Here is a 23,259-nt window from a genome sequence, read left to right as displayed (position 1 = left end):
TGTGTCTTGATTTGTCTTTCCCACCTTACTGTATTCATTCTGTCATTGTGTCGTCCCTTGTCTACTTTCATGTCGCAATGTGTATGCATATATGTATACATCTCAGTTATGAGAGAAAACATGAATCTTTGCCATCCCAAGATACATTTGTTTGCTTTTATTGTGATTGCCAGTTCTATCCATTTTCCTCTAAATGACATAATTTTGCTTTTCTTCATGGCTGAATAAAGACCAGTTAAGTTCATGCACCACATAGTCCTCAGCCACTTGCCTGTGGATGTACAGCTAGGCTGATTCATATCTTTGTCATTGTAGATAGTGCTATGATAGTCATTCTGACTGTATGAGAAACTTAGAGTGAATTCAGTTTGCATTTCCTTGAAGGCTAAACATGCTGGACACTTTTCTAACATTTGCTGATCATATACTATACATTAGTATGTTTGTTTTCTTTAATTGTCTATTCAGTTCATTCGCTAATTTATTGATTGGATGATAGCAGTTTGGGTAATTAGTTTTCGAAATTCCTTATACATATTAGATATTAATCAGTTATCTTGTATATGTGAAAATGATTTTGTATCACTTTGTCTTCTTACTCTAATTTTCTTTTGCTGTGCTGTTTTTTAATTGATTTTTTTCATACAATATATTCTGCTTTTGGTTTTCCCTCCCTCAACTCCTCTGAGATCTTCCCACCTCCCCACCCACCCAATTCTATACCCTTTCTTTCTCTCTCATTAAAAAACAGACATCTAAATTAAATAATGATTATAATTTGTCTTATCTTATTCTGTTTTGTTTTTATTTTATCTTCTATGCTGCTTGTTAATATTGTGCAATTCCATTCATCAGCCTTTGCTGTTTCTTGAACTGTGGAGGCTTTTTTTGAAATGTTTACCTACAACTAAATCATGAATGTAGTTTATGGTTTCCTCTAGCAATTTCTGAGATCCTGATCTTAGAGTTAAAGCCTTTTGTATTTTTTTTATTTGTTTTGTTTTGTTTCTTTATGAGATAAGAGCTGTGGATGTAACCTAATTGTTCTATACGTAGACATGCTGTTTTCCTCGAAGCACTGATGACGCTATATTGTCTCCAGTGTGTTTTGGAAACTTTGTTGAAAGTCAGGACACTCTATCTTAAAGAGTTTATTTCATTCTTTATTTTATTGGTTCCTATGTCAGTTTTGAACACTACCAAGCTGGTTTTGTTACTATGGCTCTGTGGTATAAGCTGAAGCTAGATATTGTGATGCTGTCAGCATTGCTCTTTCTGTGTGGCTCACATTGGCCATCCAAGATGCTGCCTTGCTCCCAGATGACCATCAGAATTAATTCTCCTATCTCTGAGGAGAATGTCATTAGGGTTTTGACAGGCTTTGCATTGCATCTGAAGATTTTTCTTGATGGCATAATGTCTCTCACAGTATTAATTCTGCTGAACAATCAGGTCTTCATATATTCTACCTTCTTTTCTAATTTCTTTATAAAGCAATCTGAGGTTTTCAGTATTTAGTTCTATCAGGCACTTCTTTAGCTTTGTCCCTAGAAATCATTTTTAAGATGTTGTGAATGGAATTATTTTCCTGACTTCTTTCTTGGTATGCTCATTATGTGGAGATAAGCTACTTATTTCCCTATATTTTTATAATGATTTCCATTGGCTGATGATTTGTTCTCTCTCTTGAATGATATGTTCTGTAGGTATCTGCTAAGTCCCTATGATCTATGTATGGTATAAGTCTGAATTTTCTTTGCTGCTCCTTTTAGTGTCTGAATGTTTGATTTTCAGTATGTTTGCACACTTGTGGAAAGTGTGGTATTGAAAGTGTGGTATCCACCTGTTCCTGTAGCTGGACCAGTCAGTACCTCTATGACTATGTTTGTTCTACAAAGTTGGATTTATGAGTGTGTATATAGGTGCCTGTGTATATAGGTTCCTACATCATTGTGGTTGACTGTTTTCTTTATTAATATGTAGTGACCTTCTGTATCTTTTCTAATTTTGGCTTGGTGTTAGTTTCTCAGAGTGTGGCTGCCCCTGCTTGTTTCCAGCTTCATCTCCATACCTTCACTTTCAGTGTGAAGGCATCTTTGCCAGTAGCATGTGTTTCTTAGAAACAGCAGTCTGTTCTTACTGTTTTGTTCAACCAGCTGCTCTGCACCTTCCAACCAGACACCTAAAGGTTTGCTGTTGAGAGGGATTTATTGAGTCCTATATTTTATTGGTACTTTTCTTGGGAGATTCTGGTTTTTTTTTTTTTTCCTTTTCCTTTCTTCTTTATATTAGGATTTTGCTGGTTTACTGTGTGGGACACTGTAGTGTTTTCCCGCCTTTCCTTTTTTAAATCTCTTCCCCACTGAAACTTATTCTCCCGTATGTGTTTGTGGCATGTTCTGACTTTCTTGCTTGTCTATGAGCTCCTTTAGCTATCCTCTGCAACAGCTGCCTAGGGCCATGTCCTGCTTCAGTTGCTCTTGCAATGCCTTTCGTTCTCTATAGATTTTATTGTATTTATTTACTCATTAATTTGTATGTATTCTTCCTGTTTTTTAGAAAAAAAATTGTGTCGTATATATCAGATGCACGTTTTAGAAAAGAGTTTTAATATCCTAATTACTTTTGTAAGGTAGTGTTTCGAATAGGTTAAAGAAAACTAGTTATGAAGTAGCCATGGATGTGACTGTAATTCACTGTATGTTTTCTCTTTCTCTTTCAGCTTTTGTTTCAGGGCAGGAACCCTGGTGTGGCCTGGGAATTCTCATTGCCAAGGTCAGGTTCTCCAGCTGCCCAGCCCAGCTACACGTGGGCCATCGTACGCTCTGAGTGTTCTGTCTCCTGTGGAGGGGGTAGGTCATTTCTTATGCTCCCCCAGAGGTGGTGGTTAGATACTGAGTGAAATCAGGCCATGGGTGATGAGAAACACCATCATACATGAAAATATTGTGATAGAGAGCAAGATTTTTAATCCAATCTTCTTCATTAAATTAACTGTAAAATAATTTGTCATCAAGTCATACACTCAAATCTACCAAGAAATATCATGAATGTTATAAAAAATTGTAATGACCATGATAAGGTACATCTTGGCAGAAAAACATTTTTTAAAAAGCAGACTTACTACCTTAATATCACAGAAATTTAAGAGTGTGACCTCTAAGGAATTATTTAATTTTTTTATTTGTTTGAATTTTCTTTAGTTTAATATATCATCTGTCTTTAGAGAAAGTTTCACGGGCTTCTGAAAGCAGATTTGCTGTCTGATTCTTAAGCTGAGTGTTCAGAAGGCACAGTAAGCCCCTGACCATGTGCCAATGAAGCAGGGTCACTATTTAAAAATCAAAGCCCAGGGCACAAATTTTACCAGAGACACCTGCAGTTGTACTGATGTAAAACCACAGCCTGTTCCTGTTTTGTTTCTGTGTTTATGACAAAAGACCACAGCAAATGGTACCTCAGAAGAGAGAAGGTTTACTTTAGGTCACAGTTCTGGGTTCTAGTCCATCATTGTTGTAGCTTGGAGTGCCTAGTCACACATGACATCTACAGTCAAGATCTGACAGCTTCCTGTGCTCTCAATTCTTACACAGTTAGGGACCTCCTGGCTAGGGAACCAGGAGTTTGGGGAATGACCCAAGAGGTATCATAGCTTGAACTCATCTATTAGTACCATCTGCATGGTTTTCCCACTTCAACAGACTCCAGATGAATGTACCTTTTTAAAAGTCGTACTAACTTACGTGTGATTTTGTGTGTATACATGTCATCATCGGGCACATGTGGAGGTCAGAAGACAACTTGTTGGAGTTGGTTCTCTTTCCACCACATAGGTTTTAGAGGAAAAACTCAGGTCTTTATGTCTGAAAGCAAGTGGCTTTACCCTGTGAGCTATCTCACTGGTTTGGATACACTTTAGAGAGTTAATGCCCATCCATAGCCCAAAAGAGACTTATATCCAGGAAACACTGTATTCTTACACTGTCTTCCTTTTACTATATTTTATTGACATGTTAATAAATGTATGAGTCAGAACAAGGTGATGCAGCTAATGGCCATTAAGTATTAATTTTCCTCTTTTCATTTCCTTTATTGAATCTCTGTTGGAAGCAGAGATTGACAATTCTCATAATTATTTACTAATTGTTAAATAAAGTGATTTATTTTGAAGTGAGGATATTTACTCTCCCACACTTAATCATCCATTCATTTTGAGTGGTCATAAAATAGTTTATTAGAATGTACTGAACCTTCAGAATTCCAGAAATCAGTGGGATATGAGTGCATACATCTTTTTACATGTGTATAAGGTATTCCTATTATAATACCCCACATTATCTCTGTTTTGTCCTTTCATTCTAGCTAATCTCTTTCCTCTCCCCAACCAGGCCTCTATATTCATGTCATTTTTATATGACTCAATGAGTTTCATTAGGGTTGTTTACAGGACATGAGCCCCCTGCTAATGGCTACACTACTAAAGAAAAAAGGCTTCCCTCTCTCATCAAACATTAACTGTGTATAAGTCCTCAGGTTTGTATAGGGCCTATGATTCTCCCATCTTCTATCATGAGGTATTTGAGAGGCACAATCGTGCTCCAGTAACCAACAGCTGCTGTAACAATTATGTAATGACCATAAGTCAGGGAAATCCAATCAAAAAATGATTGGTTACTTCCAATACTGAACACTAGTATTTCTTACTTTGGTGCTCAATATTTTTGTACATGGGGTCCATAGGTGAGTAAGACTGTTGATGACACTCCTACTCCATGTATCCTACTAGCCAACCAGGGGGAAACCTCCAAGTTAGTTCTGAGTTTGTTTCTCTTAAGTTCTGTGACCAAGGGCGTGGTGCAATAACATAAAGCTTTTAGAACTGAATCCTTAGTTACCCTAAGTCAGCAAAACCCTAAGTCAACATCCATGATGTTGGAGCTTTCTAAATCACAAAAGCCAGGTAAGATTGTTTAAATTAGATGTTACTTGAAAATAGATTATATGTCTTCTATATAATCAATATTAAAACAAGAAAATCCAATATCATTATCACTTTCATATTTCCAGTTCATGAAGAATGATGAACTTCCATGAGTCTGAGAATAGCTCTTGAATGGTGTCCTCCTTTCTCAGTGGCTTTGCCCTACTCATTCCCTGGAGGAAAATTTTAGATTAATATATTCTATTCTTTCAAGATCATGACTTATACAGATTTTTCAATATCCTAGATTTTTAATGCTCAAGCATCATCTTCTTAGCTGCCTACAGATAGGTAGTGCCAAACTAGGAAAGGATATTTGGAAATATCTTCATCTCTTGGTTTAGTAAGTGCCACCTGACATTAGGAGGAGGGGTCTCCTTCTGTGATGGGCCTGATTCCACAGGGAAATGATGTCCTGGTGGATGAGGAGCCACTGCCCTCCACCTTCCTTTTTTTACTAGTTTGTTTAATTCTTAATCTCTGTTCTTTATTAATGACATTATCACACTTTATTTCAAGTTCCCTGCTTTTCAGGTCCCTGAATAGACCCTCATCAAACCTCTGAGATGTGGTAGTAGAAACCAGGAATTTTATGGGTACCCAGCTGATCTAATGGTGTCTGTTCCTTGAATGAAGACTTAAATTTAGTCCTGAGCTCACTTGTCTGCTGTTAACATCATAAAGGCATCAACTTGTCTTCAAATTGTTATAAAATGTAATTTTCAGGTATCTCTTCTGTGATTTAGGTGGTCTAGTGTGTCTCCATCAACTCATCATAGGCTCCTGTTCCATGCTGAAATGCTTACAAAGCAGGGCTTGTGGCAAGGGTCCAAGCTTTCCAATATGCAGTGGACACTTCTGTGGATGAGGCTTTTCTTTCAGATAACACCATTTATCCAACTCATGACTCAAATCTCCTCAACAAGCTTTCAGACTGGCTTTGAACACTTCTCCTGTGTTTCCTTAATATTCTCTTCTATATTTCTGGGGCCTGTGCTTTAATTAATTAAGGAATTAAATTTACAAAATTGAAGAGAAGTCATTAGCAACTGTTGTAAGTGGTTATTAATATTTACTATTGGTTTATCTTCTAGTAATGCTGCTGTTAATCCTCAGCAGCTGTATAACCAAATCACCATACAGAGATTGGGTTTTTAGTTAACCTAGAACACAATGCTGGGCAATATTTACTCCCTCCTAAACCTCCAAGCCCTCAGTTTTCTAACATTTAGATTTCCCACATTATACTTGCTTTTTGTGAAATCTTAGGTCTGGTTCATGCTCCATGTCCTCCAAGATCTCTCCTCCAGCTTATTAATAACCACTTAAACAAGCCTTCTTTTATTACTTTCAAATTATTCATTGTTTTAGATCATTCATTCACTCATTCGTAGATTTCCTCCCTCAGCAGTTGCTGAATTTATGATCTGAAAATAAAACTTCTTAAAGCTGCCAGGTAAATGTAGGAGATCCACGAGACCATGGATTAGCTCCTTCTGTGTCTAGATTGGCAGTAAATCTCAACATGTTCACTGAGTTTCATAAAAACGGATTAGTGACTTTTTAGTGGGTAGACAATAGCTGTGCAGTCCACCAGGGTGTCTTCATGAAGAAACTGCATGTTCCCATGAACCCATTGTTCCTAAAATATATGAGGCTCAGGGCTGGGCTCTGAGTCTATGAAAATGATGCGTTTATGCACACTTTTTAAAAAGATTTTTTGAGAGGTAGATGTGTGTGTGTGTGTGTGTGTGTGTGTGTATACAGTACCTGAGGGGAGGGAACTGAATCCTGAGATTATGAAGTTACATTGATGCTTTTATGGGGTGAACAGCAGTGATTGTAAGCTACTGAACATCAGTGCTGAAAACAAATTCAGATCCTCTGCGAGAGCAGTGTGCATTGTTAACCAATGAGCTATCCCCATAGCCCTGACTTGATTTACAAAAATACACTCAGTCTGCAGGGCAAGTTTCCCAGCATCCATGTATAATGACGGAAGATTGTATGCAATAATCCACAGAGCTCACAGAGATCGCCAAGGCTGTGGCTCAGAGAGCCCAGTGTGACATCATGGGTACATGTTCAGAGATAGCACCTGTAGAACAGCAGGGCTCTGGGGTTCTACTGCCCTAATTATCTACACTTCCTCATCCTCTGCACATGAACTTATTCTAATTATACCCTCTTACCTTTGTTTGTGTGCTTTAATGTTTGGTGGCTCAGAGTGACTTCTTCTCCTTTTTGAACCTTACCAGAAGAGCAAGGTGACAAAAATGAACTGGAAATGATTCTGGATTTCAATCACCTTTAAACTGAGCTACTATAAATACCTGTTTCCTTGCCAAGACTCTGATAAATCCAAAATGAGTTTCCGATCCTCAATCCTATCTTCCTACCTCTTAGAGGGAAATAAGTGAAAGAGAAGGAAAAAATAGTGTGTATTCTGGAGAGGGAAGACACTTTCTTCAGTGGACCTGGGTTGGATTCACCCCAAACAGGCTTTTTCAAGTATACTTAGAGTTCAGGATGAAATAAAATCCCTTAGCAAGAGCAACCACAGCTTCTCCATCAGGGTGCTGGGGTCAAGTGTCTGTCTCAAGCTCTGGCCACAAGACACTGGCCTTATCCTGGTGGGCATAGCCACCTCTTCTCTGTACCCTACCAGGCAGGGATGTGCTCATGCACACAAGGCTTCATGTTTATACTTATGGAACCTGAGAAGGTAGGCCATCAGTGTCTATGTCAACATTGTCTACACAATCTCCTCACTTCAGTGTGGACTTATTCTCCCCAAACTCATGCAAGAATGCAGTTTTAGTTCCCAAGTTCTCATGTTAATGCAACTAACAATAGAAAATTAATTCCACTATAGTTTTTAAGGGAGGGGCTTTGGGGAAGAGATTACATTAAGCTGCCCTGAGGATCCTTCTGCAGGGCCTACAAAGGTATGGGATGGGATACACCGAGAGCACAGAAACTCATGGGGAGGAGAGATGCTAACGATATTTTCAGAACCAATGCAAAGGTGAGGCAATGTCATTGAAGAATGTACATGGCCTGAGATGCAGGAATGTAGCTGTGAAGATGAGAACCTAATTATTTAGTAGGTCTGTAAAGAGAATGATCTCAAGATCTTACTATTTTTGTTACCTATATTGTAAGCAAAGCAATTTAAGAAAAAAAAAAAAAAAAAAAAAAAAAAAACCTTTGATCCAGAGTGCTTTGCCCTATGCTGCCTATGCTGGGGGAGGAATTTAAGTTGGTTCTCCTTCCTTCCTGCTTGTCCATGTAGCTCCCTGATGAATGACAGCCATGTGGTTGTACTCTGTAAGTGGCCCCTGGGGTCATGCACAGCTTATTCTGTGGTCTTTGTCAGTCAACAAAATGTAAGGCAGACTGAAAGTAAAATGAGGGTTGGCTGTCCTTCTGGCCCCTAGCCAGTGCTTCCTTCATGCCATAGACTCTCTGATGCTGAGACTCTTATGGCAGAAGACAGGCTATAGCAAATATCTGAGGAAGACTACCTGAAGTGTTGAGCTTCTGCCCTCTCTGTCCACAACCCTCCAACTGTACTGGCCTTAGTGACAACAAGAAGAGAGTTTATTTCCGTGAGAGACAAGATGTACATGTTAGGATTATTTAGCAAAGAAGACAGTGGTTCTTTTTTTAAATTTAATTTTATTTTTAATTACACTTTATTTACTTTGTATCCCCCCTCTAGTTCCCTCCCTCCTCCCCTCCCAAACCCTTCCTTCCTTTCCCTTCTCCACACATGCTCCTCCCCAACTCCACTGGTAGGGGAGGGTTTCTTTTTCTTCCTTCTGATCCTAGTCTGTTAGGTCTCATCAGGAGTGGCAGGATTGTCTTCCTCTGTGACCTGGTAAGGCTGTTCCCCTTCACAGGGGGAGGTGATCAAAGAGCAGGCCAATCAGTTCATGTCAGAAGAAGTCCCTATGGAACCCACTTGGACACTGAACTGCCATGGGGCTACATCTGTGCAGGGGTTCTAGGTTATCTCCATGCATGGTACTTGGTTAGAGTATGAGTCTCAGGAAAGACCCCTGTGCTCAATTTTTTTTGGTTCTTGGTAAAGCAGGGGACACATTCCTTTGTTTTTCCGCAGTGAGACTTCTCTTCATACATGCCGCCTTCACATTTGATCCCCACTGCATTTCATTCATACTCAGATATTTCTGGCATCTCTAGTGTTTAAGAGCCATCACAAAGGAAAAAAAAAAACTGAAGAAAGAGAAAAAAAGAAAGAGAGAAAAGAAAGCAATGAGTACCCTGGACACAGAAGCTAAGAATGGCTATCAGAAGAGCGCCTCCCAGGGCACATATTGGCATTTTGGAAGATGCATTGAAGAGTATTTGTAGGAATGAACTCTCCCATGACTTACAACTGGGGACCAGAGACCAGGATCAACCCCACCTACACATATGACTTTAATCATTGAAATCTTGTATAGGAAAAGAATTCTGTTAACAAAATTCCCAATGCTACTGATATTTATAGACCCAAGCCAACATTTTAATGGTGCAAGGATGCAAACACTCCCGTTTTCCATACACCATGGGAAGCAGCTGCAGTCCGTTCCCTATTGCACTCACTGCAGCATCTGCAGCATTGGCACATGTGGTAGACATCATTTGCCCTGCACAGGGAGGGCTATGCCACCAGTTCCCACCAGCCGCATGGCTCTCGCTCCTTGTCTTTCATTGGGCCATTGAACCCCAGGAGCATGAATCTCCCCTTGCAAGTCTAACTCCGCAGGGGAAGGGCTTTGTCCTGCTCCCTGCCACCATGGGACCCCTTCTCTAGCAGTGTTACCTGCTGTCCCTCTCTGCCCTGAGCCCAGGCTTAAGATGAATACCTTCCTTCCTCCCGTTCCTTCTAGGTTTTGACTTTCATGACTCTTCCCATGCTAATCACCTACGTTCCTATTCCTGTGCTCACCCGGGCTCATCTTTCAGGCTCATAGTTTCTTTCTGCCAGCTTCATCTTTGTGAATTTCCAGTCAACCCCCCCCCCCAAGGCAGCTGATCTGAATCTTTCACAGTGGCTTTCCTGATCACATGGCACTCAGCTGTTCACCATTTCTTCTTCTTGTGCCTGTGAGATCTCCTCATCACCCACAGTGTAGAACTGCTAAGGAACCCTCCACATTCCCACAGTGCAGAGATGCTAGGGAACTAGGCCTGTTTGTCTACACTCTCCCTAAGAACCATGGCTCATCCTCACATCTTCATCATCTTTACCCAGGAGGGACGTTGAGGCTTCTTCCTACATGTCTCTGCCTCCAACTTGTCCTTTGACCGTCCATATTGGACCCTCCAGTTGGAATGCGCATCACAAAAATCCCATAGCATCTTAGCAGTGAGCATCGGTGTTCTAGATGGCAAAGACCACCTGTCTTTTCAAATTCAGGGTTGGCTGTTTCTGATTACCCACAAATTTCTAATGGTCCACCTTTCTCTGTCAGAATCTACATTGCCCTGTTTCACATATACACACCCAAGATCATCCAGTTACCGACACATCCTGATGATCATTCTCTAAAACGTTTTAGGCATGCAATCATACCACATGTTTCAGTTCTCATGTTGTGTGTAGCCTTTTGCTTACTTGTCTAAATCAGCATCCCCAAGATATTTTTAGTTGACAGTGATAATAGTTAAAGATTTTCTTATTCATGACCTTGAAAATATCTCTATCTCCCATCATTCTAAGTTCTAGGCTGAGATAAAAACATCTGTTTTCATAAAAAAGATGAAAGCTGAATTTTACATGTAGAGTTTATGATATTAGTGGTTAAGTTCAGGTTTGTTTCTGATTCATTCTGTAGTGAAATATGCTCATAGTTTTTATGGAGAGCCAACTGTTCTTACATTCTTGCTATGGATTGTTATCTGATGACAGACATTTTCAATGGGCTGTTGGACACTGCCATCCCCAAACTCAGAAGTATTTTCTATATTAGGACTTTTAATGATTACTCAGCTGTACTTTTCTTTCATGTGCTAAAATGCACAAAATTTATTTTCTTTCCAGGAGAAACTTTTATTTTTAAACATTCTGAAGCAATTTAAATAACTTTTGTATGTTTCTCAACTTTCAGTAAAATTTATAATTGAGGCATATGAATCTTGCTTTTTATAAGAATTAGATCTAGTTTCACTTTGATAGTAATTGCATTACTTCATTTACCCTCTCTGAAGTTATTCTAATTGAACACATTTTTCTACAGGATTTCAAATTTTATCTTTACATGCTTCAATTGAATAATTTAGGAGATTATGTTTGATTATCACGTATTTGAAACATTTCTCATTTTGACATTACATATTTTGGCTCTAAATAAGTATATTGGTGACAGGCTAGCCAGAGAGTGAGAAATAATTCTAGATATTTAAATAAGAAAGTGTTTTATACAGGAGACAAGCTGCTTATAAAACAGAAAGAGTGGTCACAGATAGTCTCCTGTATCTTTCTGAGTCACCCTGGTTCTCCAAGATCCTGGAAGATACAGAAATTTCTAGAAGTCTTTGTGATGAGAAATATAAGCAAGTGATGACCAAGTACATGGCTGTTGTGGCAGAAAGATGCAAATTACCTCCCTCTCCTTCCTTCAAGGGCCCTTGCTCATGCGGTCAGTATTGAAATCCAGCAATAGTAACCCAATCTAAGTTGATATGCAAGCTGCTTCAGACACTTTGGGGTGGACCTAGCATGTCCAGGAAACACAGGGCTCACTCAGGCCAAAGGGCTCTGACTAAGGAATTAAGAGAAGGAATGTTCTGATCTGATTTGGAAGAGTGGAAGCAATCTATCAGGTAAGGGCAGAGTCAAGGCAATGGAGGACAGCGTTCTGATAGAGGACATCAGGAGGACAGGCTGGAGGGCGTGAGGACGCCACAGATCAGGAGCACTGTAGGAGCACAGATCATCAAGCTGTAGGAAGCTGGCTCATCTGTAGGTCCAAAGTTTGCGCATCTGGGCTGTATCATTGTACCTGCTCTGTTTACAGGAAGCTTATACCACCCCAGAGCCAGGCTATGTGGCTTCACTCCATCTGGAGCACAAGGGAGGTGGGCCCTGAAAGGCTAGTCAGTCAGTCTTCTGTGATTCCCAGAAGGCTTAGATAGCTCATGTGTGTGTGTGCATATGTGTGTGTGTGTGTGTGTGTGAGTGTGTGTGTGTTTGTGTGTGTGAGAGAGAGTGTGTGTGTGTGTGAGAGAGAGTGTGCACGTGTTATGTGTGTATAATTTTTTTTATTTTTGCCTTAGGGGATTGAGCATCACTTTCACTGGGTAACATCTTACTTTTTCATGATTTCTGTTTAATCATATATTCCATATATGATTAAATTCCATATATTCACATGAGTGTTATTTTACTTTTATGGAGTATTTTAGTATAATTATCAAAGTTAAATTTTTAAATAAAACACCCTCATCAGAGGTCATTAAAACCAAGTAGTTTCAAAGTTCTCACTTGAGGAACTCTAAAGAGGACACATTTAATTTCTATTTCATATATTATGACTTCAGCCTGCTGCTGAATAATTTCACAAATGGCAATGTCCACAAGCAAAGGCTGCCCTCCAGAAGTGTCACAGAGGGCTGAGTCTCTGAACATGGGCTTGCATCAGACCCTGGTCTTGAAGTCAGGATCTAGCCTCTAGGTTAAAGAAACTGACCCTGAACTGAATGACATTTCTGCTGATGGCCTCACCGCTTCAGACAGAGAAACGTGACACCTTGGTTCTCGTGTGCTCAGAGACCTTTCATTGCTCTGAAAGTGCTCATCTCCCTGTGAAAGGAGTTAGGAGTAGCTAACTCCTGGGTTAGGAGGAGCTAAAATGCTTGATTCCCGGGCACCATCTGGTGCATTTTCTCCTGAGAAGCTTTGACAGCCTATGACCAACAAGATTGGAGTTGAGAGGGATATGGCAGGATGTCAGGTTGAGTCCTGTCAAGACTGACCGAGAGGCAAGAGGTTGGAAGGGCTTGTGCTGAAAAGTCAGACTCAGTCCTATGGAGGAGGCTCCTGAGCAAAGAACAGAGGGTCCCTACAGCCAAGCATGACTCCTTTACCAGTTTTTCAAACACCATTGGTCATCTGTCTTTTATTTATTTGTGTTCATCTCATACTCTAATATATTCTTTTTGTTGAAAAAAGCTTTATCATCTTTCAAAGTATATGTCTAATAAGAGGCTATATATGCTCATTATATATAATATATGTGATATACTATATATTGCAATATATGCATTTTATGTTATATATTATACTGTATATGCTCGATTTATTTATGCATATTATGAAATTTACAGTTTTAACCATTTTTGTGAATACAGTTTGATGGCACTAAGTACACTTACGTTGTTCTACAGCCATCACCACCTTGCATCATCAAGACATTTTTATTGTCCCAGATCTCTGTGGAGATCGTTAAACATAAAGCCCCATCCTCCCTGCTTCCTGCCCTGGCAATGGCCATTCTGGTTTCTGTCTTTGTATTTGGCTATTTTTGATAGCTGCTGTATGTTCTGTGGGGAAAATGTAGTTAATTGAAACATTAAACATATTACAAGGCACTCACAAAGCCTTAGATAGAATATGTATGGAGGCTGAGTACCAAACCAGCCTTTGGTGGTGACCTCTGGCTGCAGTTCCTAAGCCATAACTGTCAGAAGTTTGGTTTTAGAGTGTGGCCTGATGATATTTAGCCATGGATTCTCAGCTGATAAGCTACTCATCATTTTGTTGTTTGTTTCTTGCTGATTTATCTATTAGCAATTGGCTTTTAATGTCATTTCATGAACAGAAACATGACACCAACATAATTAATATTAGTACTTATTTAAATCAACTATATAGGTACATACTCACATATATATGTATATATAATTAAAGATGAGGTCATAAATTCAAGAGGGAGTGAGGGAGTAGAAAGAAAAGGAATTGAGTGATATGAATGTAGTATTCATGTATATAATTTTATTTAGGAATTTAAATTATTATTATTATTATTATTATGAAATTAAATTAATATATTGGGATAAATTCGCTTTTTGCAAAATGACTTTATTCATCAAATAAATGACAACATTGGGTGTAGAAAAGAACTATGTTACATTTATTTATGATTTTATTATTTGGTATTTATTACAGTACTGGGGATCAAACACAGTTCCCATGAAAAACATGCTACCATTCAGCTGTATCCTCAGCCCAAAACATATTGAATTTAAAGATGTTGAAATATAGGGAGAAAAACATAAATTCTGAAATTCTGGACATTACTACAAAGGCATGCAAGCATGGTTCAGGCTTTTCAAAAGATTTTTAAGTGTTTTGCTAATTCTTCTGCATTTTTATCTCTGAGCATGGCTGTAAGTCATCACACCCTCCCTTTCCACAGGCAAGATGAACTCAAAGGAAGGATGCTACAGAGACCTGAGGGTTCAAGTGAATGCATCCTTCTGCAACCCCAAGACACGGCCTGTCACAGGGCTAGTGTCCTGTAAGGTCTCAGCATGTCCTCCCAGGTAAGAAGGCTCAGGGGTCACAGATCATTGGAACATGAATCTGCAAAATGGGTCCTGGTTCATTGCAGCAAAAAGGCAAATGGAACAAGAGATTCCTGAATAAAGGACCAGGAAAAGTCTTTTGGGAGACATAGCCTGGAAATTATTTCATCTGTAAGAGGAGTTCTTCCCAAAATGTCCTGTTGTTTTTTTAAGTGTGGATATGTATGTAAAAGCATGTGCTATAATGACAGTGGTGGATTCTCCCAAAGCCTGTGGTGTCCATCACTACTCTTTGCCTTTTACTTACTGGCTGACAGGTACTGCAAGAGCCACTCCTGAGACCTGTAAGACACTGGGGACTTACTGTTACACACATGTGCACAGTGAGCCAGGGTCTGTCATCTCCTTTCTGCCCTCAGGACTGCCACCCCTCTATTCTCTGAGATGTGGGGTTACATAGTTTCCTGAGAGACAGGAGCTACTGGCCATGTAAGATCAAATCCTGGGACTATACTGTCTTTGTCTTTATGGGGGCAGGTCACAATGGGAAGTGAAAAATCACTCAAGATGATGAAATTCTGTCCTCAATGAGCCCTTCAAAGAGCCAAAGGATCTCAGCACTTAACAAAGATAATCCCAAAATATCTTCATGTGAAGATCCACAGCGTCTGGCAAGTGGATCCCTGCTTTGAGGAAATACTCTGCTGATGCACATGACTATCTATGGGTACAGGAAGGTGAGATGCCGGCTCTCCACTATCTTTGGAAGTGAACTCAGGCTCTCACAACATAGCAATGGAGACACATAAAACACTTAAAAATCTTAGCGTTACCTCTGTCAAGGTCAGAGCCTTCTCCAGAAAATTATATCTTCTCAACAAAGATGCTCCCAGGATGCTCCTTACCTCAGCCATGGTTCCTTGAACTGACAGCATCCCAGCTGCTGAGCCAGTTGCTCCTCAGAAGTTACACAGGATTTGATAAACCCTTAGCCACCAAGGTCCCTTGGATGTCCCTCTATGATTTGTACTAGAGTGAAAAGATGGTCTTGGAGACCATGGGAACTGGAGATAACACTCTTTAGCAGCTCTGGTCTTACAGCTTGCCCTTGCAGCCCAGTAGGCTGGTAAAAGACAGCAACTCGCCATCTCTGATCTGTGTGTCCCATGGGCTGAACCAAGTCAGACAGAAAGAGCACAGTATGCCATGGGCCTGTTGCAGGCCTGTGTTTGTCTTCAAGCAATCGTGTCAAGAGCAGGATGTTTAAGAAGTTAGATGATGGCCAACTGGGGAGGTAGAAATAGGGGATGGCTGACTACAAAAAGAGATGAAGGCTGCTGCCTGAAGGAAAGAGGGCTGAGGGATGTCAGGCTCCTTGTCTCCTGGAGAGGGTGGAGACCTGTCCTGTCCCCTGGCAGACTTGCCTTGCTCAGGCAGATGCTTTAGGAGAACTAGTAGCATTGAAGATCATGTTCTCAATCTGGAGTTAAGGCTTGTTAGAAAAGGGTTCAGAGGAGCCCGGCTAGAGTTCAAGAAGGACAAAAGCTTTGCCATGTACTGTGCCATGGTGGCTCTCACCCCATGGAGAGCACATGCCTCTGTACCTGTGTTCCAGTTGGTACCATAAGCTGACAGGGGTGTGTTGGCTCCTGGCAATCTTGTGGGCCCACCAATGTGTATTAATACATAGTTCCTGGAAATCTTGTGGGACCACTGATGTATACCAGTACATAGCTCCTTTGCTTTCAACCTGCTTTCTTGCAAAGACTGGTACTGTTTCTTCTTGCTGTATCTCTGCTGTCTCTGTCCTTCTGATATGCAGAGATTCATAGTCAAAGATATCTCTGCATTTTCCTGTGTGTAATATGTCATACTCTCTGATATCACTTATTTAATGAAAAATTCTGTCAAAGACCAAGGTCTAACAAACAAAAAGCCATAGTTCATTGAGCAAAGGATGATGTACCCAACAGCCCACGGAAGACAGTAGATTGTGGGGTCCCCGGTTTCCTGATGATGGTAATGCCTTCTTATTGACCTCCATGATCAGCTTGGGTTTTGAATACTTAGATTACCTCCTGTGACAGAAAGCATTCTGAGGCAACACAAAATTCTTAGTGCTGACCTAAAACCAGGCATTCCTAGCTAGGCAGTTCTTCAGAAGGAAGACACTCCCTGACGTGATTTCCAAGTTTGTTCTACGTCTCCATCAAAGCTGCTGGAGGCCTGGCAGTAGGTGGAAATCCGTGGGTCTCTAGTTAGCTGAGAAACCAGAGACCTCAGGTGCAGGGTGCCCTACAGGGGAGGGGCTGCTGTGTCTCCTGAGCTGTGGCTGAACTGGAGGATGACACAGCAGCAGGTGGCAGGACACACCTGGCAAAGGTGAAGCTGGGAACCAGGACTGCTCCACCTGCCTTCACCTGATCGGTTATTACCCAGGTCAGAATGGAGATTACCTCACAGAGTAAGGTGGGGCTTTAGACAACCCATGGTAAACCTAGATGGGAAAATCAGCAACCATTGCCTTTTGCCATTTTATTTATAGATGGAGAAACATTCTTATCAGTTATTTATTGTTTCTATGAGCAGAATTATCAAGGACAAAGCTGTACAGCTGAACCTGTACCAAACGCTAATCCTTTCAGAGTCTTTTTATCAAATCCCCAGCTAAGTTGGGGAGAACAGGTTTTCCTTAAATTATTAAATTTTTCCTCTTAATTGAAAAAATGACGTATTCCTCTTGGCCAGATGTGTTGAGTTTGAATGTGGAATGTTCCTCACAGGGTCACATATTTGAACACTGGTTCACCAGTGGTAGTTCTTTGGGAGAAGGCCCTGGAATCTTTAAGAGGTGCAACTTAGCCAGAGGATACATGTCACTGTGGGTTATTTGAGGACATATTAGCCTCATCTTGCTCCCTATCCTCTGTATATTTCCTGTGTGTGGGTAAAGATGGGATCAGCCGGCTTCCTGTTCCTGTTTCCATGCCATACTTCCCACAATGTAAATTCTCTCCTCTCTCTCTCTCCTTTCCCCTCTCCCCCCCATCTCTGTCCTAAACTACAAGCTAACATAAAGCTTCCCCCCCCATTAAGTTACTTTTGGTCATGAGGTTTTATCACAGCAACAGAGAAGTCACTAATACACCAGGATATCGGTAACTTTTGTTCCTGTCTATTAGGCAGTTAGCCCCAGAGTACTTTTCTGTCAGTGAAAGGTGTATTTGTGAGCTTTTCCCTCCCTGTGCAGTGCTGACACATTTCCAGGCCTACTGTTCCATGGCAGAAGCCACCCATGCTCCTGTTACTGCCCTTCATGACTCTAAATGCAGGGAATGAGATTTGATCTTTCATGTTCAGCTTGAAGGAAAGCCCCTGAGGACATAGATTGGGAATTCGGGACTATCTTAAATCACTGAATTTGTAACTTAGGTGATAAAGGAGACAGTCTCTGGTGCTAAGAGCACTGGCCTCCGGGACAGCATCTAACGCCTTAAAACACGGTGAACTCAGTCAGAGAGGATCGCCCAGAATCTCTGCCAGTAGGGAGTAGCCTCCCGGAGTGGACAGAGTGGGAGTCTATCAACCTCCTGACTGAGGGTCTGTCTGGATAGATGTACATGAGCTGCAGCCGGTTTAAGCACTGTGGCTTAATAAAGGACGCTAGCCAGGCTTCATGGGCTGCAAGAAAGGAGCTAACACTGCCCTGGCCTCCTCTTGTTCATGGTTACTGCCCTTGCTCCTGGCCTTGCAACAGTCAGACAGCCTAAATCCCTGATGCACATCCCTACTCCTGTCCCATCTCCTGTAAGCCAGGCACTTGTATCACTTGCTTTAAGAGTCCAGAGTGCTAAGCATTACAGCACAGAACCATGTTATCAGTTGCTTTCAAACAGCAACCATAAATCATGTGATTTATTTCCTTCACATTCACCAGCTTATCTAAATGGAAAAGCTCAAGTGTCATTCACCTGAAGAACAGTTTTCTTATCACAAGTACAAATAGCACCCTTCCTGGAAGATGAACTGAAGATAGGTGAAAATGCCTTCCAGATGGCGGTTAACTCTCTCTGAGTTCTAGAAGTATGAATATATATATATGAATATGAATATATATATATATATATTCTGAATATATATATTCTGATGCTTAAAACAAAGTTCAAGTCTTTCATGCTCTCTACAATTGAGGTCAAAACTGTACTTGATATTCAGTTAACTGTAGTATTTTTGCTACACCCTCATGACCTCTTATAAACTCCATAGCAGAATCGCTTTTCCCGAACAAACTATATAGATCAGACAAGCACATGTGATTTCATACAGCAAAAGCAAAACGTAAGACTGAGCAGGCTTATACTAGTTGCCTTCTCTAAAAAACAAGAGAGGAAGATCTTTATTTCTTTTCTACCTCTTATCCCTTGTACTCATGAGCCTTATAAAGACTAGTGACCCATTAGTAAGTTACTTACCAAGGCAAGGCATGGAGATGGCCATGAAGGAGGCAGCTGTGAGACAGTTTGGCTCATAAGATAGCAACCAGCTGCTCAGGTCATTAGATCATGCAGGTATTTGACCTCTCAGTTCAGCAGGCGTGTCTCCCTGAAGCTGAGACACACAGCACAGCCTGCCTGGGAGGGGCCCCATACGTGTTCTGCTCTGCTATTGCTGACAAGAGCTAAGTGACTTCAGATCAAGAGGTCCACTACTTTTACTTGGCTCTAGCTCCCTTGAATGACATGCCACAGCTGATCCTGCCCAGAACCCCACAGCTATTCTAGCAGTGATTTCAGGAATACTTGGGAATGGTGTTAGAATGTCTCCTTGTTGCTTTGCATTGGTTTATTTTTACATGTCTGGTGTTCCTGAGTCCACAGAGTGTCAGGTTCAGTGTTTCTCTTGTAATGCCATGATGGTAAATGTGGATGATGGAGAATGTTTGTCTGCAGCCCCCTTCAAAAGCTTTCTTTTCTCTTGTGGGAAATAATTATGCCCAAGTACGATGTGCTGGGCTTTTCCTGAGGTTGGTATGGTGGCCTTTAGATTACACAAAGGGCTGGGAGGAGGCCTTCCGTAGGGACATAGTACTGCACTGCCCTGCTGGGACAGAGCTGGGCAGAAACAAGGCCTCCTGGGTAACCACCATCTTGAGGCAACCACAAACTACAGGCTATTGTTTTCCCACTACTGTGTCTCATGGGGAAAGTGTCTTACACATCCTTGTTTAGTCAGAGAAACCAAATATGCACACATTTCGGCAGTCACTAGCCTTCATCCAGCTGTGAAGCTAACATCTAGAGCTGCTAGTTCAGGTAGTAGTTCCCCTACATAAAATGTACAGGCAGGCAGGCATATAGACACTACACCAAGAGGGTCTATGCCCTCCTGCCCCACCCCCACATGACACAGTAAAACTGATAGGACTGAGAAGTAGAGAGGTTTGTATATGTCACTATGAGAGACAGGCTGAAACACGGGTCCCAGTGTTAGCTAGAGCCAGGCAGATTGCTAAACTACTGGATACTGACACAGAGACCAGGCTGGGGCAGAAAGGATGGAGAAGAACTTTTGGGATGTGTTTGTAACATTTCATACCTATAAATCTGACTTGTGGGGTTCCATCCCTATTTGGAACTATGAAGTTTTTGTTTGCTTTTGTTTATTTTACTATGTTATGTGTGTAATTTTATTTATTTATTTAGCGGACTTTTCTGGCAGCTCTAGAATCATATAAAAGTTGAGAAGAGACATTTACCCTACCTACCAGTTAACAATATCATCACTATAAACCTATCAACACTGCTAGTATATGTTTGATGTAAGTCAGATGTATAAGTGTGTGTGTGTGTGTGTGTGTGTGTGTGTGTGTGTGTGTGTGTGTGTCTTGGAGACTTAAAACTATTTCTGCTTTTCAGGAAACTTAAGAATTCTTCAGGTTAAACCACATATAAAGCTTTCATGTTGTCCTAGTCTCTGAGTCTCAGTGTGACTGAGTCCAAAATGTCCATAGTCCCTCTGTACTCAATGTAACTGTCACCTGTTAATCTAACCTATGCACATGTTTCCAATAAGAATATAAAAACCTGATTGATATGAGTAAATATATAGAATAAATAGATCTACGTACACATAGATGATCAACACATTCATAGACATACGTATTTAGATGATAGTTGAAAGATATGTGGTAGATCTTAGACACAGACTTTTAGATAAACAATAGATAGGTGATATATATTGATATACAAGTAGACAGAAGTAGATGGATAATAACTAACAGGTAGGAAGTTAGAGTGTAGACACCTCCATGCAGTGTGTGTGGATGACACACAGGCTGTCATAGAAGCAGGCTGTACCACCACCCGTGTCTATTTTCACAGGGTCACTGCATGTGAAGCTTTGAGCAGAACTGGGACTTTGGGGAGGAGAACACAGAACACTGTAGGATGCTAGGCCCAGTTGGTGCCATTACTTTATTCACTTATCTTGAAATTATTTAAACTTGTCTCTGCAAGCCCACATTTACTGACGTTTCCAGATGGCAATTTCCCTCTTTTACACATTCTTACATTGCAATCAGAAAAAGAGTTAAAATTATATCGTTGGGGGGGGGGGGGTTCTTTCATAGCTGGGAAACAGAAGGTTTGAGGACCCCGTGCTGTGTTCTGCAGAAAAGCTGTTTAGGTGATGACTGGATGGAACTCCTAGGGTGTTTGTTTAAACCCTTTATACCCTCATTTCCATCTGCCCTGTATATCAAAACCTCATACTCCTCAAAAGTGTGCTCCCTAACTGACTTTAAACTCATTCTATGTCAGTAGGGTTATGTTTCGCTGTGCATTGTCCTGTCACTCAATAGAGACAAGGCTGCTTCCCATCTTGCAATCGGTTTTATGGAAAATGAATGCTGGGGAGTCAAGCTTCATGTCCTCTGTCTTTGTCGAGGCTTTTGCACCACAGTCCTCCTTATTTTTAAACATCTGTGCGTATTCCCTCAGCAGGTTCCGATTTGATCGAGGGAAAGGTATCTTTTTATATATGATTTAATCTACTTGTGTAAACTGTGGCTACTAAGGTAACTTTGGCTCTATTTGCTCATTGTATTTTCCATCTGAGTGGGTTTTTGTTTTGTTTTGTTTTGTTTTAGCTGACGTTTCCTGCTACGTCTTAAAACTAAAGTCACATTCAAAATATTTTTTTTGCTTTTTACAAACTTACTTTGAGAATTGCATACGTGTATATAATGAAATATGATCACACACATTCCTCATTTCACCCTCCCAGTCCTCCCATATCCTCCCTGATGACTTGTTTTAGAGTTTATATTAACATTTGATAAGAATTCAAGATAGGTTTTGTTGATGTGTTAAAACATTTAATTAATGAACACACCTATAAGCAAACAGTGCTTTTCAGGTGTCTTCCCTTACAATGTGAGTGTCTAAAAGAAAAATATCATTCATGAATTTTATTTTATGGCCAGGACATTTTTTGACAATTATTAATAAGATGACTGAATCTTAGAATTTTCTCCTCCTTTGTCCACTCATCAGTATCTATTTGCAGAGCCCTTACTGTACTCATGAAGATGCTAAGAAAGACAATCTTTTGCTGATTCCATGAAGCATCCATAGACTTTAAAACATATTCCTCGAGTTGTACTGTATATTCAAATCTCACTTTCAAGGAAAACCTCCTATCACTGAATAAAACAGTCGGTCTGGGTGAGAACCGGATCTGATGACTGCATGAGCCATCGTGAAGTCAGTTTGAGCTGTTTTTACGGGTCCCAGCTAGGCTCATTGGTCTCCTTCTCTGCCACTCAGCACAGCCCCAACCCTGGCACATGTGCATTGTCTTTCTCATTCCACCTCTCTCAACACTGTTGTCACCCTGACGCTGCATTCTATCTTGTTCTTATTGTTCCTATTGTCTTTTTTTTTTCCCTCTTCTTTTGGTATGCTGGCTTTCTCAGCTACTGGCTTGACTTTTGAGAAAAAGAATTTGTACTGTTTAATTTGAACCATCACTTCCACATTCCCCACCATGATTTTTAATTTTAAGAAAGGATGAGAGCTGTACTCTTTTTATAAAATTATCAATATGTCTTCCATTCATTCGCTGTCTGCTCAAAACTCAGTCTGTCAATCAACAGCAACCTGCTTGTCCCTGAAGCCATGCCCTAAGCCATACCTTGGTGAAGGGTGCTAGATAGGGCTGCATGGGAGAGTGCCATTTTGGGTGCCCATTGAGGTCACACAAATGATGCAGCTCTGCAGATGACCCTCATGATTATCCAGAGAACAGGTGCTGGTTCCAGACTACGCCTGGCCCGGACTCTGTTACCTGCTTCTGCATATTTTGGGTACATTTGAAAGTCTGTTTTATTGTCTTTAAATTGGGTACCATACCTTTACCTATTACATAGATTTGTTGTAAAGATTAGAAATACTACAGATTATACACCTCAGTAGCTACTAGCTGTCATTGCTATAATATTGAAAATCAGTAAAATTGATGGATTTTGACACTGTATTTATCAGCACAGAACATTTACAGGTGTTTGAGAACATCAGAGTGTGTTTGTGTCTGTGTGTGGGTACATATTACCCAGACATTGTTTCTACATCCTGCATACAATTCTTTGGGATGAATTTTCACTGACTGCTCCTCTAGCAGGCTGATGCCACAGTCTGAGTTATTTATACCAGCTGAGCTAGAGAATGAGGTCCTTAAAT

At 40.7% G+C, this 23,259-nt stretch overlaps 1 protein-coding gene across 1 annotated transcript in view; it reads left to right on the top strand.

Annotated features, from left to right (window-relative positions):
* The window catches only part of Adamts16 (ADAM metallopeptidase with thrombospondin type 1 motif 16), a 118,900-nt gene that overhangs the window by 76,238 nt on the left and 19,403 nt on the right, over positions 1-23,259 (top strand). Inside the window, exons 17-18 of the mRNA XM_055598006.1 lie at positions 2,723-2,852; positions 14,413-14,539. Coding sequence (XP_055453981.1) covers positions 2,723-2,852; positions 14,413-14,539 — 257 coding nt within the window. The remainder of the gene's footprint in view (positions 1-2,722; positions 2,853-14,412; positions 14,540-23,259) is intronic.

This window comes from Psammomys obesus, unplaced genomic scaffold, assembly GCF_907164565.1.
Source record: "Psammomys obesus unplaced genomic scaffold, mPsaObe1.curated_primary_1811, whole genome shotgun sequence".
In the NCBI taxonomy this organism is placed as follows: Eukaryota; Metazoa; Chordata; class Mammalia; order Rodentia; family Muridae; genus Psammomys; species Psammomys obesus.
The sequence above is the reverse complement of the archived record's forward strand: the minus strand, read 5'-3'. Positions and strand labels throughout refer to the sequence as shown.